Source organism: Nannospalax galili, unplaced genomic scaffold (assembly GCF_000622305.1).
Source record: "Nannospalax galili isolate Female #2095 unplaced genomic scaffold, S.galili_v1.0 scaffold54, whole genome shotgun sequence".
Taxonomy (NCBI): domain Eukaryota; kingdom Metazoa; phylum Chordata; class Mammalia; order Rodentia; family Spalacidae; genus Nannospalax; species Nannospalax galili.
This window is the reverse complement of record NW_008341028.1, coordinates 14,602,327-14,616,125: the sequence shown is the minus strand read 5'-3', so window position 1 is coordinate 14,616,125 and position 13,799 is coordinate 14,602,327. Positions and strand designations below refer to the sequence as shown.

The following is a 13,799-nucleotide window of genomic DNA, read 5'->3' as shown; positions in this document are numbered from 1 at the left end:
CTTCTTGGTTCCTTGAGCCCCGCTTACATCAGGGTTCAAGTTCTCTCTCTCTCCCCCTCCCTCTCTCCCCCTCCCTCCCCCCCCCCCCCCCCCCCCCTCCCCCTCCCCGGGGGGGTCCCCCTCCCTCCCCCTCCCCCCCTCTCCCTCTCTCTGTCCCTGGAGGTGATGCTCCTTTCTCCCAGCCTCCTCAAGCTGACTCATTTCTCTGGGCCTCTGCAAGCACTCCTCAGTTAGTCTCTGTGGAAGCCTGCCTCCCCTTCTTCAGGCCACCTTTAGTGTCCAGTGGGACCAGGATGGGGAGAGTAAATGGCAGTTTTAGCATATGTCCTCAAACAGCCATCCCTGGGCTCAGGGGTGAACAACAAAGGGGTTCATATTCAGTCCTCTGAGGATGCAGTTGCAAAGTCTTCCCTGTCATTAGGTATAATCACTGTAAGCCATGGGTTGCTGGGGCCTTGGGTACCTGGAAGATTGTCTAGTAGTATGGGCTTGGGGCTCTTGCCTTGGGTCAAAGTCATGTTCTTTCAGTCGAGTGTATCAAAAGAAGAGGAACCCCTCCAGTGGGTGGGCAGTGGCTTTCCTGGCTGGATGGTATGGGTTCCCACTAGCTCTGGGGATAGAAGTTGGGAGAGAGGGAGGGTGGGGGAGGGGTGGTGGCCAGCAGGGGGCCTGGCTCAGCCTGCCTGCTCCTGCACACACCCACCAAGAGACAATAAATCGACAAACACTTAATCTCTCTGCAAATTGAAATGCAGCCGTAAATATCTGGTGCATCCCAGTAGCTGAGTTATGAGTCTCGTTTATTAATCTCTTTAGTCTCAGGTGATGGATTGAGGAGGAGAATGGTCTGCCTGAGATGCAGGGGGAGGGGGGATGAGAAGCAGCAGGCAGGGGTCTGGGGACCCTCTTTTCACAGGGAGAGCCCTGGGGATTTGTGTCTTTTCAGTCTCAAAGGGCCCTGTGGACTGAACACAGCCACTATCTCCATTGTCCTGCCAACCACACTCTTGTTAACCTTCGCCACAGCCTCAAGAGGGAGCAGGGGACAACATTCCTTTCACTTAACAATGAGGAGACAGGATCAGAGAAGTGGAGTGATTTCTTTAAGCTCACACAGCTCTTGAGTGATAGACAGAGGGTCAACCTGTCAGAGCTGAGGGTGACAGGGAGAGCCTGAGTCTGCAAGAGAGACTATACATGTCTCTGTCTGGGATGAATTTCATTTCTCATTTCTCCCTTTCCAACTTTCTCCTCTTCCTGTCTTATACTTTTCACAGAGGCTTGGTAAGCCGTGTGTGTGTGTGTGTGTGTGTGTGTGTGTGTGTGTGTGTGTTTGTGGTGCGAACTGGAGGAGGAAGAGAAGGACAGAGTTGGGGGAGGCGCAGGAAGGGGAAGAGAGCTGCTGAGGTTCTCAGCCAGCTTGGGACTTTTGCATGTTCACAGCATTTATTTTTGGAATCCTTTCCTTGCAGCACCAGCACGCAGGGCTCCCTGGTTAGGGGAAGAACAGAAGTGCAAGGAGGACTGGGTGGGCTGGAGCCCTGAGATGACCTCCAGCCTTGGAGGAGCAGGGCCTGGCGGGGCCTTAGTAAGTGTGTGGTAGACATGTGCCTTGGGGTCAGGGGCTCAGAAGTGAGCGCTGTCCAGGTGACCTGAGGGCACACCAGTCAGACAGTTTGGGGCACAGGAGTTGGGGGATGGTGGGGATGGTGTAAGCAGGGATGGAGTGACAAGAGTGTTAGGAAGATGGTTGGTAGCTTGGATGTGGTGGCCTGAAGGGTGCTGATCCAGGTATCCATCTAGATACTGAGGTGGGCACTGGGTGGCTCATGTGCTTGATTCTCTCTGTCTGGATTTTTTGCCCCCTCCTATGTTCTCTGAGGTTCTGAAGACTCTGGGTTCCAGGGCAGGGGTGGTGGTGATGACAGTGGAAGTTTGTCCTCTCAGACTTGGGGAATCTGCCTTTTATCCTGCCTGCTCCTGCATGCTCACCAGGTCCTAGGTGCCCAATGCCTGTTGAGACCCTCTCTTCACTGAGGTTCCATCTTCTTTTTGCTAGCACCCACGTAGGCAGAGTCTAGGGGAACACTGCGTCTCCTCTCTGGCGACTACTGCTGATAGTCACAGAGGACCACTCAGGACCTCTCACCTGCCACCAGGTGGTGCTAAAGCCAGCTTTGAGCCTCCTCACCTGGGCGGGGCATTGTGTGTGGGGGGGGTGGCGCATGGGGAGCCACAGAGACTCTGAGACTCCAACCACACTGCAGGGTCTCAGGGGACGTGGACACATCTGCTCCAATGTCTTCTGCTGACAAAGGCAGTAACTGGGGCTCAGAAAGGGTGGTGGAGTTCAAGGTCACGTCAAAGACCAATGAGAGTGAGTGTAAGGGCCAGCATGGTGCTGGGCTGGACAAGGCTGTGCCCTATGGCCATGTGCTGCTGCTAAGTGGGGCAGAAGATATGGGGGCTGAATGAAGAAGGGTGGAGTAGGGAGGTTTCTGTGCCACTGGGATGATCAGGTTGGACTCTTCTAGGGAAAACAGGGGGGGGGTTGGTCACTTTTTGGCCATGTGAAGGAGGCACAGAGCATCTCTGCCACATGGCCAGCCTCCTTTTCTGAAGGCCTCACCAGTCTCCTTTGTCCCTGAGGGGGTGGGCAGTACTGATTGATCAGTTTTCCTGTGTCACAGGCAGAAAGAACAATCAAGGCACAGGGACAGGAAGTGACAGAAATGCCCTGGGCAGGTGCAGCATAGATCTCTCTGTGCCAACCTGGGAAGGAAGGACTTGTCCTGGGGAGCCTGACATCCAGGGCTGAGCCTGCACTTCCTCAGCTGTGTGCCTCAGGTGAAGCTGTCTGGCCTTCTACCCCACATGCAGCTGTGAGATGAGGCAGGTTAAACAGCCACTGACTTAAAGAGGCCTGGAGGTCAAGGGAGGGAGCCTTGTAGGACTCAAGAAAGGAAAAGAAAGAAAAGCTTAGACTCAGAGGGGGGCATGGATGTGGGTATGGGAGGAGGGAGGGGAAGACTTTCAAAGAGAATGAAAGAAATGAGTTATTCCAACTGTGGGGAGCTTAGAAAAACTCCACTGAATCTTTAACAGCCTTTGTCAATTATTCATCTTCTGGTATGAGGGCCCTCTGGTTGGCCACTGAGCTGTACTGAGCAGGGCAGAGGGAGGGAGAGAGGGGAGAGGGGAGAAGAGAGAGGGGAGACTATCAGCGGTATGCCAGAGCAGTATTGTACAAGTCACTGCCAAATGCACTGCATATCCCTAAATCTGTTTTAAAATGGGACCAGGGGGGGGGGGGGGGGGGGGGGTGGGGAGAGGGGAGAGGGAAGAGAGAATATCAGAAAGAAACAGAAATATCCAGACAAAGAGTAGTACGTGTGCATGTGCTGTATTCGTGTGTAGAGAGCAAGAGAGAAATGGAGGGTGATAGAAGGGATGAGGAACAACTTCTGTCTGAACCTCTGAATGGAAATGACACTGAACATCTTATCTAAAGCCTGGTCCTCCTCTTCCAGGAAGCCTTCCTGGGTCCTCTTGTCTTCCCTTCCCCCTCCTCCCTAACTTAGGAAGGTCCTTTGTCTCCATCGTGTTGCCTTGTCTGTTTATTCTTACGTGTTCCTGCTTATCTGCTCTGTGTGGCTGATGGTTTGGGGGCTATGACTGTTCCCACATTGTAGGGATCTTCAGCTCTCAGACTTAGTCTGCTCCTCTTGCCTCCATGGTCCCACTGGACACAAGGCTGGGCACCTGGTAGGCTGGGAAGTCCTGGGCTTCCCACTGGAGGGACATGGGGAACCCAGATGCTTAAGAGTCTTTGTCAGCAAAACTGAGGTTCTCTGGAGACTATGTGGAGCCCCTGGGCTCTCTCACTTGGCCTAGGTGTCAGGAGACAATAGCTGGACAGTATGAGGTGGCTGGGGTGTCCAGGGGTTGAGGGAGAGATGCTGATAAGGACAGCTGCCCCATTCAGAATGACTTCCAAGCCCAACACTTCCAAAGAGATGCATGTTTTGGGCTGTGCAGAAGGGAGGCAAATCTTTCTCTTAGCTCTGCCAGGGGCCCTGCCCTTGAGCTCACCCAGCATCCGAAGCTTCTCATTGTCCTGACTTCCCCCCTCCCTGCCCCCAAGTACCTGAAATGCCCGCAACAGAGCCAGGTGTCTGGGGACAGGCAGAAATGGCTGGGTTTGGCAGGAGCCAGGATCTGTGGGCCGTATATGTGTATGTGTCTGGGGGTGGGAGGCAGGGAGCATTGCACAGAAGGCCACAGACTGCATCCCCTCCACCTCCCTGTCCCCAAGGAGCTTCTTCTCCAGAAAATGTTCAATTTCCTAGTAAGACCAAATAGGCTCTGGAAGGAGTCAGAGATAAAATGGATTTGGGGGCTCTAGGGAACACATGGCGACACTAGACAGAGATAGAGGCCTCATGGAAGTCAAGGAATGCTGAGGGGCCCAGCCAAGGTCACAGCAGAAAGCAGAGGGGATCACTCATTCATCCTAGGATTGCTGCACAACCACTGCTGTCATGGAGGCCCCTGCCTCAGCCACAGGCTCTGCTACTGACAATCCCTGACACATGACCCGAGTCACATATCTTGTGACTGGTGACTGCCATTGATTGCTGCCCAGGTGTGCCCCAGGGCTCCTCAGGTATCTGTTGCTATATAAATCTCTGTCTTACACCTCAGGCTCTGTGCTCTGACTCTTGTTGCAGAATTGTGTCTTCCTGCCCTGAAGTGTCTTGTGACATCATCCTATGTCACAAGACATAGGAGCTATTGCTATGCAGCCCTGCTCCTGGCTTCTATGACTGAGCTCTGTTTCTTGTCACTGTGCCTCTTGGTTGCATGAGTTCATCCATTGCTATGTAATTTTCTTTGGTTGCTATGGAACAGTGACCCATGGCTGCACACTGCCTGTGATTGTCGTGGATCTGTAGACTGTTGCTACCTGCCAACATTCTGTTACTTGCAGTTGGGCTCTGCTGGCCTCAAGAAGGTATGTGGCTGGGTTCTGGACAGTGGGTATGTAGGACTACAGCTAGGGCAAATGGCAGGGGTGGAACAGCAGAGTCGGGGGTGGGAAAGAATGTGTGCTTTGTTAGAGGGCGAATTGTGGAACAGGAAGGTAAATAAAGGCTGCAGCTAACCGGGAGGAGGATGGTTTGGGATTAGGATGGGCAGGCAAGGGGCAGGCCTACTGCCCTTTACAGGGCACAGAGGGTGCATAGTTAACTAGGCACACAGGCCTCTGCAGCTACTCAGCATCCCCTAAATGCTAGATAGCATGGATTGGTGAGGTAGGGAAGCTTTGGGCTGGCATCATCCTACCTCTGGACCACCTCTTCACCACCACTGGTAAAATGAGGTCATAGGTTCCTCATGATGGTGACTCTTGCTTGGAGACAGTTTCTCCTAATGTGTGACCTTGACTTCTCAGGCTATTGTCTAGTCCCTTTCCTTTGGTTTAATCCTGATGAGAAAGTCAAGACAAACCAGCCCTCCATTCATGTTATCATACTGTTCTTTCTTATTTAAAGGCATGGTCTCAACTGCCCACCCATCAGATCCATCCTATGCTGTTTGCCCCCCCACCCCATTGTTATCATACTCAATCAATTTCCTGAGTGCAGTGGGCCTCCCCACAGCCGTTTCATCTCTTTTGATATCTTCCTCCCAAGACAAATGCACAGCATCAAGTTATGTGTGTTTATTATCTCACAAGATCCAGACCCTCAGACTTGCTGTTTTTAGCTTAGATATTGGGATCCTCATCAGGGAGCCTTGTCATGCCTGACTGCAGGGGTGGGGCTTCATACTGCTTACTCCTTGGTCACACTATGTTGATGGTGGACATGGGAGGTTTGTCCAGGACATTAATGATAGACATGGGAAGCTTGTCCAGACAGGTAGCCTCTGAGCCTTTGCTTCCAGAGGTAGTGTGAACAAGAGTGAGCTCTGCCTTCTGGAGTAGGGCAGGGCTGAAGCTTGGCTGGCCTATCCTCTGTAGATGGAGTGAGGGCAGGAGAGCTTGCCTTCAGCTTGCCGAAGTTCTATGGTGGTAGCCAAGGATGACGAACTTCAACCTCTTCCTTCCTGTCTGCCCTTTCCAATGGCCCCTTCCCTTTTTGTTTCTACCCTGGCCTTTTTAACCAGCCCTCTTCTCTCCTATACTATCACTGCTTAGAGGCACAAGAATGGGTCTTTCCAGGTCCAGGGTGTGCAGGTTGGCAAGAATTAGTTTACTCATGCCATCTCAAATCTCCCAGATCAAGACCTATACCTTTATTTAGAATGTAATTGATGATTGAGCTGGATTGGTGGCTCCTAAGTCCTGCTTCCTTACTAGGCAGAGATGAGAGGAGGTTTCTGCCCAAATGTTTCTGAGACCTGTGACTTGAACTGGAAAACCTTGCTCCTGGGGACACACCCAACAGACAGCAGCCTTTCCTATTCATCTGATGGCACATTCTCTGGAAGAATACAGAAGTGCCAAGGGTGGATGAGGAGGCTATTGGTGGAAAGGGGCAAGTCCTTTGTGGAGGAGGACCTAGGGTTCCTATGGGATTGGTGGCCTTGTCTGGGGCCTTTTCTCAGGATCTTTTGGAGCAGTGTCCCCCATAGGATCCACTGTGGAGGACAGGAAGAAACCACATACAAGGCCACTCATCGCCACTGATGGAGGTGGTGCCTCAACTGGGGATGTTGACTGGACTGTCTTATGGATGCCTGCTATTCTGCTGTCTGCACTAAGGGGCTGAGACTTGGAAGTGACCCCTCCCAAGGCCAGCTCCCAAGATCACAGACATAGACTTTGTGCCTGAAAATGGTATCCTTTTTCTTTGTACCTCAGGTGCCCTTTTTATAAGTTATAGCTGGCCTCCTCGGGGTTTCCTATGGTCCAGGGGACATGCTCTGAACTGGGGATGATTTGAGCAGGCATTATAGGAATTTATTTAATATAAATCCCATGGGAGTCCACTCAAAAGGCAAATAAACTGAAAGGGAGTCATACCCTCCACCAGCTCATCTTTGGAGAGTAACTCATATGCAGAGTGAGCCCAAGGAGAGGTCCTTGTGCCATCTGGGGAGTGATCAAGTCCTATGAGTGGCTCTCCAGCCTCCCTCTCCATTGCCCTATCATAGCACAAGTCCTCCCTGACCTAGGAAGAGGCACTCACCACGTCATGGAATGTCTGAGACTCTTCTGTTTCCTGAGAGGAGTCGGAGGAGCTCCTGGACCAGGACTCATGGATGGTGCCTAGCTTCTCATCTAGGATCTTGGGGTTCAGAGTGGGCAGAACCTTGCTGTTATCTGGTGTCAGGAAGTTTTCTGGTTTCTAAGAGAAGATAGAGACTTTGGATAGGCCCTTCCTCCATGTCTGCTTTACCCCAAGCTTCCCAGCATGACTCCTGAGTCTCTACAACCCTGTACATTCCCTGCTACTTGACCCTTGCTCATGGAGCCCCAGCTATAGCATCCTGCAGCTCTTCCAAGAAGCCGAGTTGTTTTCTGCCTCAAGCCTTTGCATCTTCTGCTCTCTCTAACCAAAGACCTTTACACAGCTGTCCGCTTATCACTTGGGTCTCAGGCCATGCAGAATCCTTTTGGAGAAGTCCTGCCCTTTGAAATAGAGCTCTGCCCACTCCAAAGTCTTCCCACTTCCAGTGCAGTCTTTTATTCATGGTGTCCTGTTTTAGTGTGTTCATAGTACTCACTCTATGAAAGTACCTTTCAAAAAGTGAATTTACTGGTTGACTCTCTCTGCCTCCCTCCCCCAGTAGCCACACCAAGATCAAAGCTCCATGCCAGCAAGGACACTGCTATCTCTAGTGTCTTGTTCTCTGTAGGTGCTCAATAAATGTTTATGGGTGCTCAATAAATAGGACACCTGTGACCTCCACACCCAGCATATTGAGAATAGCTTCTAAAATCCCCCCACTCTTTTTATCACCTTTTCTGTGAAGATTTATTTTCCACTTCACCTCTACCATCCCCCAATCTGACCACCTCCATACAGAGTGCCTCTCCATGTGCTTTGTGAGCCTTCTTCCTTCATTTCCCTTTCCCTTCCTCATCCTCCCACCCCTGGGGAAGCATCTGCTTCTCTTGTGCGAAGCTTTTCTGGGTTCTTCCAGCATAGTATTGGCTACCTATGCTTTGACATTGCTCTCTAATTCTAGGCTTATTTTTGTTTTGCCTAACAAAAACTTTATGTTCCTTGGGCTTAAGGACACATTGGTGCTCCTTTTGGGGAAAGGTCACTATAAAACTTGTTTGAGGGCCAGTGAGATGGCTCAGTGGGTAAAGACACTTGTGGTCAAGTCTGAAGATGTGAATTTGATTCCTGATTCCTGAAACCCACATGGTGGAAGAAGAGAGTGCCTCCTGCAAGTTGTCCTCTGACTCCACACATGCACCATGGCGCACGCACACACACACACACACGCACACACACACGCACACACACACACACACAAATGTTTTAAAATTAAGAAAAACTTGTCTGAACTTTATAGTTAGTTCTACAGTTTGCCCATTGTTTGAAGAATCACACCTTTGCAGAGGCTTCAAAGGCAACCCAGTCACACCCTGCAGCACCTGTTGGAAACCTCACTCAGTCTCATCACAGACACATTATTCTACTGTCGGGGGTTGTGCTAAAAGCAAACAGAGCCATGGGCACAGTACCAAGCAGGAGGGATGTGCTCAGGGCTTGAGGTGCCCCAATATCTAGTGAGGAGAAGTGTAGGTGGACCTCACTAAGTGGATGTTCCACGTGAAAGCCCACACATATGGACTATATGAATAGAAACGAGAACTCTACACTTGACCAATGAGGTGTTTGCAATAATTCCTTTATGTGCCATAAAATTGAGATGCAGAAATGCATTAACAGAGATTTTTAATGTCAGTAAAGTTAGGGACAGTCATATGTGTGTAGTGTCACCTGGGGCCATTCTAGCCCCAAATTTCCTCTCTATCAAATTGGTACAAGATATATAATTCCAAAGAGAAATAACCTATAAGACACTCTAGGAATGGGAAGAAGGATGCAGCAGGTAACCTGAGGCTGACTTTGGCAGGTCATCTATTGCATGCCTCAACCACGGGTCTATTTTATCTTTGAATATCAGGTCCAGCTGTCTCCCTCATCTGGTCCTCTTAGCAGCAAAGGTTCAAAGAGGATGGGATTCACTGGGAGGCTTCCCAATGGTACAGAATCTTCTATCTTCTGTAAGTGCCCAGTATAGCATCTGAGTCAGACAGTTTGGGGTTTTCTGACTGTCTGAGTGCTTGGATAAGAAAAAGTACCATATCTGTCTCCTGCTCAGAGATGCTGAACACCAGCTTGGCTGTAGAGAGACAGAGATGGAGATGCTGGATGGGTGGAGAATGAGGAAGGAATAACTAGCCAGGGCAAAGACCACCTCCCCAGTGACCAGGTGGCCCCTGCTCTCGGGTGAGTTGCTGATTCAGGACCTGTAATGACATTTCTCCTCATTTCCAGGCAGAAAGACAATCTCGATGCCCGATTTCATAGACTGCCATCTAATCCATTTAAAGGGAAGTAGGAATAATGAAATCAAAAGAGGTCTCCAGAGGAGCCCCATCATTACAGAAAGCAGAGAGGGCTGCCGAGGGAGTCACCTCCCCCATTGCCTGTCTCCCTGCAGCCCACCCTGTATGGCCCCAGGACCAGCTTGGTCAACTCAGTGAACAGAGCTGATGTTTTCTAAGTCCCTGGTCAGGGTTAGGGACTCACTAGATATTTTTAGGTAATTCTGATATTTGCTATGTATAATTAAATTTTATCACAAAGACAAATGAAAAATGAGACTCTCAGTCTAAGAGTGAATTCATTTCACTGGTCTCTGGTAGGCAGGGGGGCATCCTGAGTAGGAGGGAAGACAGGCAGAGTGGGAGGGAACAGTCTACTGGAGGGTAGGAGAGAGTGAAGTCTTGGGGATGAACTTCCTCTTCAGGATTTGCCTGGGCTTGCTATTCCCTTTTTTCCCTCTGTCTGTTCACTCCACAAGCCTGTTTACTGGCTTTTTCTATTTGCCAGGCCCTACCAGGCCTGTTGGGGCAGCTTGGGGCTGACAAGTGGCCCCTCAATCTGTAGCTGCGTGGTCACAGCATATCCTGCTTCATTAGGGCTATAATTGGAGACTGACTTTGAAAGCTCAAAGCGATGCAGGGCCATGCACTCCCAGCTCAGCTCCTGTGCTGCTGTAGCAGCTGCCTACTGAACACGTGGTGGAGAGATGTCCCGCTATCACTGTTATCAACAGAGAGGGGTCTGTTGAGACAGGTCTGGCCAATGGTATTCCAGGATGGCAGCATCTTAGGTCACCTATCTCCCCTCCCCACCTCAGCATCCTCTGCTGCCCTCCCTAAGCCTTTCCCCTAGATCCCTGATCATGCAAAATGCAACAGCTCCTGCCTGCCCTGGCAATTACATAGTAGCCAGGTTGCAGCTGCTGTCCTCGGTGCTGAAAGCACTGCCTTCCAGCCGGCCAGCCCACCTCTCTCCCCTCCCTGAGCTTTCTTGCCAGGGTGCACATGCTCTTAATTCAATTAGCTGGCCCTGAACTCTCCCCAGGGAGCCTGGAGCGGAAACTGACAAATTCTGTTTAACAAAGACATTTGTCCCCCGCCCAGCCGGCTTTGGGCTCTGTATACCGCTCATTAGGTATCTAACAAAGTGCGTCCCAAGAAATCTGCTTCCAATCGCTAGTAATTCGGGAGGCCTGATGTAATTTTCTTCCTGATAAGGGGTGGCTCGCCCGCTGGCAAGCACAGTAATGAGCCCTGTGCAGCGATTCCCTGATCAGTCACCGCTTTGTCATTTCCTGTGGCCACAGTTATAGGTTCTTATCTCTTCAGCTGTAGGGGAGGCTCAGACAACAGGCCTCTTCAAGAGGGCTTGGCTGCCTCCACTGCATACAGCGAGCCTCATTTATGGAATACCGTATGATTTTGCAGCTGTTGTGGGTTTGAGACTCTGGTAAGTCTTTCTCCTGGCCAAGAAGGGCCCAAGTGTTAATGCTTGATGGGGCCATGATTTATTTCCCAGGATATGGTGTCAGAGGGTTAATTTAAAATCAGGTTATGGGGTCAGGGAAGGGAAGCCCCTGATAAAGTGTTTTTAAAATTCTGTAAAGGGGTTAGGATTAAATGGAGCCCCAGCCCCATCCATGGCTTGGTGGATGGGCTATGGGCTCACTCACTCTTGCCAGTCACAAATCTCTTTCTATGTTTCACCTTTTCCTTTGAGTTTCCCCTAATCACATCTGGAGAGAACCACACCCAACTGATGCTCAAGGGTGTTCTCTAGCTGCCCCTTACTTTTTGCCAAAGTCCAAACCTTGTGTTCTGGCACCCAGACTTTCCACAATCTGGGTCCCACCCAAAACTCCAGGGTCACCACTCACCACACCCATGTGTCCCACAGCTCTAGGTACTCATGCCTCCATTTCTCTGCATGTGCTGGCTCCCGATGTACCCTTGCTCAAATGATGTCTCTTGTTGACACTTCTTTTGGCCTTTGTATACTCAATGTACAATCTCAAGTTGGTCTCTCGGCAACACAGGTGGTGATAATCTGATGGACTGCTTTACTGTTAGGAACAGATTAGGGACCTAATAGGTGGCTAATGAGCTCAGGCATGAGTGATCTTGGCTGGGCCAGGATATCCATCTGGCTTGGCTAGAGTGGTCTGGCTTTGAGTTGGGGAGAATCCCAAAGCCAGTTCCCACTTTTGGAGAAGTTTTTCTGGAAGCTTCTGCCCCCCTCTCTCTTCCTTTTCTCTCATGTCTTCAACTTACCAATTATGCCATCAAGCTTATAAAAAGAGCAGCATGGGGGGAAGGTCCAAACACCAGGTTCCTCAGCCTTCCTGGCATCCTGACTTAGTATACTGTTTCCTTTGAAAAAAATTTTTATTGGTTTATTTAATTTTTTGTATATGAGTGTTTTACCTGTAGGTATGTAAGTGTACCCATGTCCTGTAGTGCCCAAGGAGGCCAGAAGAGAGTGCCATATCCCCTGAAACTGGAGTTAAGTAAAGTTGTTAGCCAGTATGTGGGTGTTGGATACTGAACCCAGGTCCTCTACGAGAACAGCCAGTGCTCTTTACCTCTGAGTCATCTCTTAGCCCCCGTATACTCTGTTTCTTGAGGGACATTGCAGGCTCGAATTCCCAAGGCAATGATTGTCCTGAGGCTCATGATACATTTGAGTTCTGTATCAGGCCTCCCGAACTGTACCTCGAAGTAGCCTGGATGTTAATCTAGCCCTACCTAACCTTGTCTTGGGAACTCCCAGACTTAGGAGCAGGTCTTTGTTTATCCATTTTCTCCACAGCCCCCAGCTCAGGGCATGGAATACTAGGAAATTCAGCAAATTTGACCTCAGTAAAGAACCATCTTTCTCATTTCTTCGTGTGCTGGATAGCTTTAGTGTCAACTTGACACACCTGGGTTGAGGGAGCCTCAATTGGGGAATTTCCTTCATTGGACTGGCCTGTGGCCATGTCTGTGAGGCATCTTCTTGATTGTTGTGTGATGTGGGAAGGCCCAGCGCATTGGGGGTGGTGCCACCCCGGGCAACTGTGCCCATGTTGCATAAGCAAGCAGGCTGAGTAGGGGCCAGGGGAGCAAGCCAGTAAGCAGTGATTTCTCCATGGCCTGTGCTCCAGCTCCTGCCTCCAGGTTCCTGTCCTGAGTTCCTACCTTGAGCTCCCAGATGAACTGTGACCCAGGATATGTAAGCTAAATAAACCCTTTCCTCCCCAAGTTGGTATTGGTCAGAGTATTTTGTCACAGCAATGAAGAAACAAACTAAGACACTTTGTTCTCTGAAAAATTGTGAGGGTCGGTGAGATGGCTCAGCAGGTAAAGGCACTTGCTGTCAAGCATGATGATCTGAGTTCAACCCCTGAGACTCACATGGTTGAAGGAAAGAACTGACTCCTGCAATTTGTTCTTTGACTTCTACATGCATACACACACACAATAATTAATAATAATAAGGAGAAGAAGAAGAAGAAGAAGAAGAAGAAGAAGAAGAAGAAGAAGAAGAAGAAGAAGAAGAAGAAGAAGAAGAAGAAGAAGGAGGAGAAGCGGGGGGGAATTGCTGTGGTGCTGGGGATGTTTCTCTTCAGCACTTAACAAAGTCTCCTGATGTGCGTATGATGGAGAAGCTGGTGGAGCAGCTGTCATGAGGGGCAGGTGCTGAGTGATGGATTAGTGGGGCTTTAGTACTTCCCTTCCCCCCAAGCCCTGTCAGCAGCTCAGGCAGGCAACACTGAGAGCTCCCTCTCTGAGACCCTGCAGAATCCTGTTCTGGGACCCAGGACATGCTCCCTCATCAGTACCTGTTACCTTCTTGTGTGAAAGTGGGATTATAACTGCATCCCTCTATGGATGATTAAAGTAAGGCTCAGAGAAGATCCAGGTTGGAGGATGTGTACTGTGTGTGTGTGTGTGTGTGTGTGTGTGTGTGTGTGTGTCACAGCATTGAGTGTGCTGACCACATCACAGGTGATCCAGAGCTTGGAGTGGCAGACAGGCAGGAATCTGTGTTATAAAATCAGCATCTGGCATGACCGCGAGTCTAAAAGATGGACTGGGGACTGGAAAGATGGCTTAGAGGTTAAGAGTACTGGTTGCCCTTCCAGAGGACCCAGGTTCAGTTCCCAGCACCATGTGGAGGCTAACAACCATCCATAACTCCGGTTCCTGTGGCTCTGATGCCCTCTTCTGACCTCCACAGGTA

General features: G+C 50.3%; 1 protein-coding gene across 1 annotated transcript in view; it reads right to left on the bottom strand.

Annotated features, from left to right (window-relative positions):
• The window catches only part of Ccdc33 (coiled-coil domain containing 33), an 82,323-nt gene that overhangs the window by 23,277 nt on the left and 45,247 nt on the right, over positions 1–13,799 (bottom strand). The window contains 1 exon segment of the mRNA XM_008836488.1: positions 7,197–7,355. Within this exon segment, the coding sequence (XP_008834710.1) occupies positions 7,197–7,355 (159 nt within the window).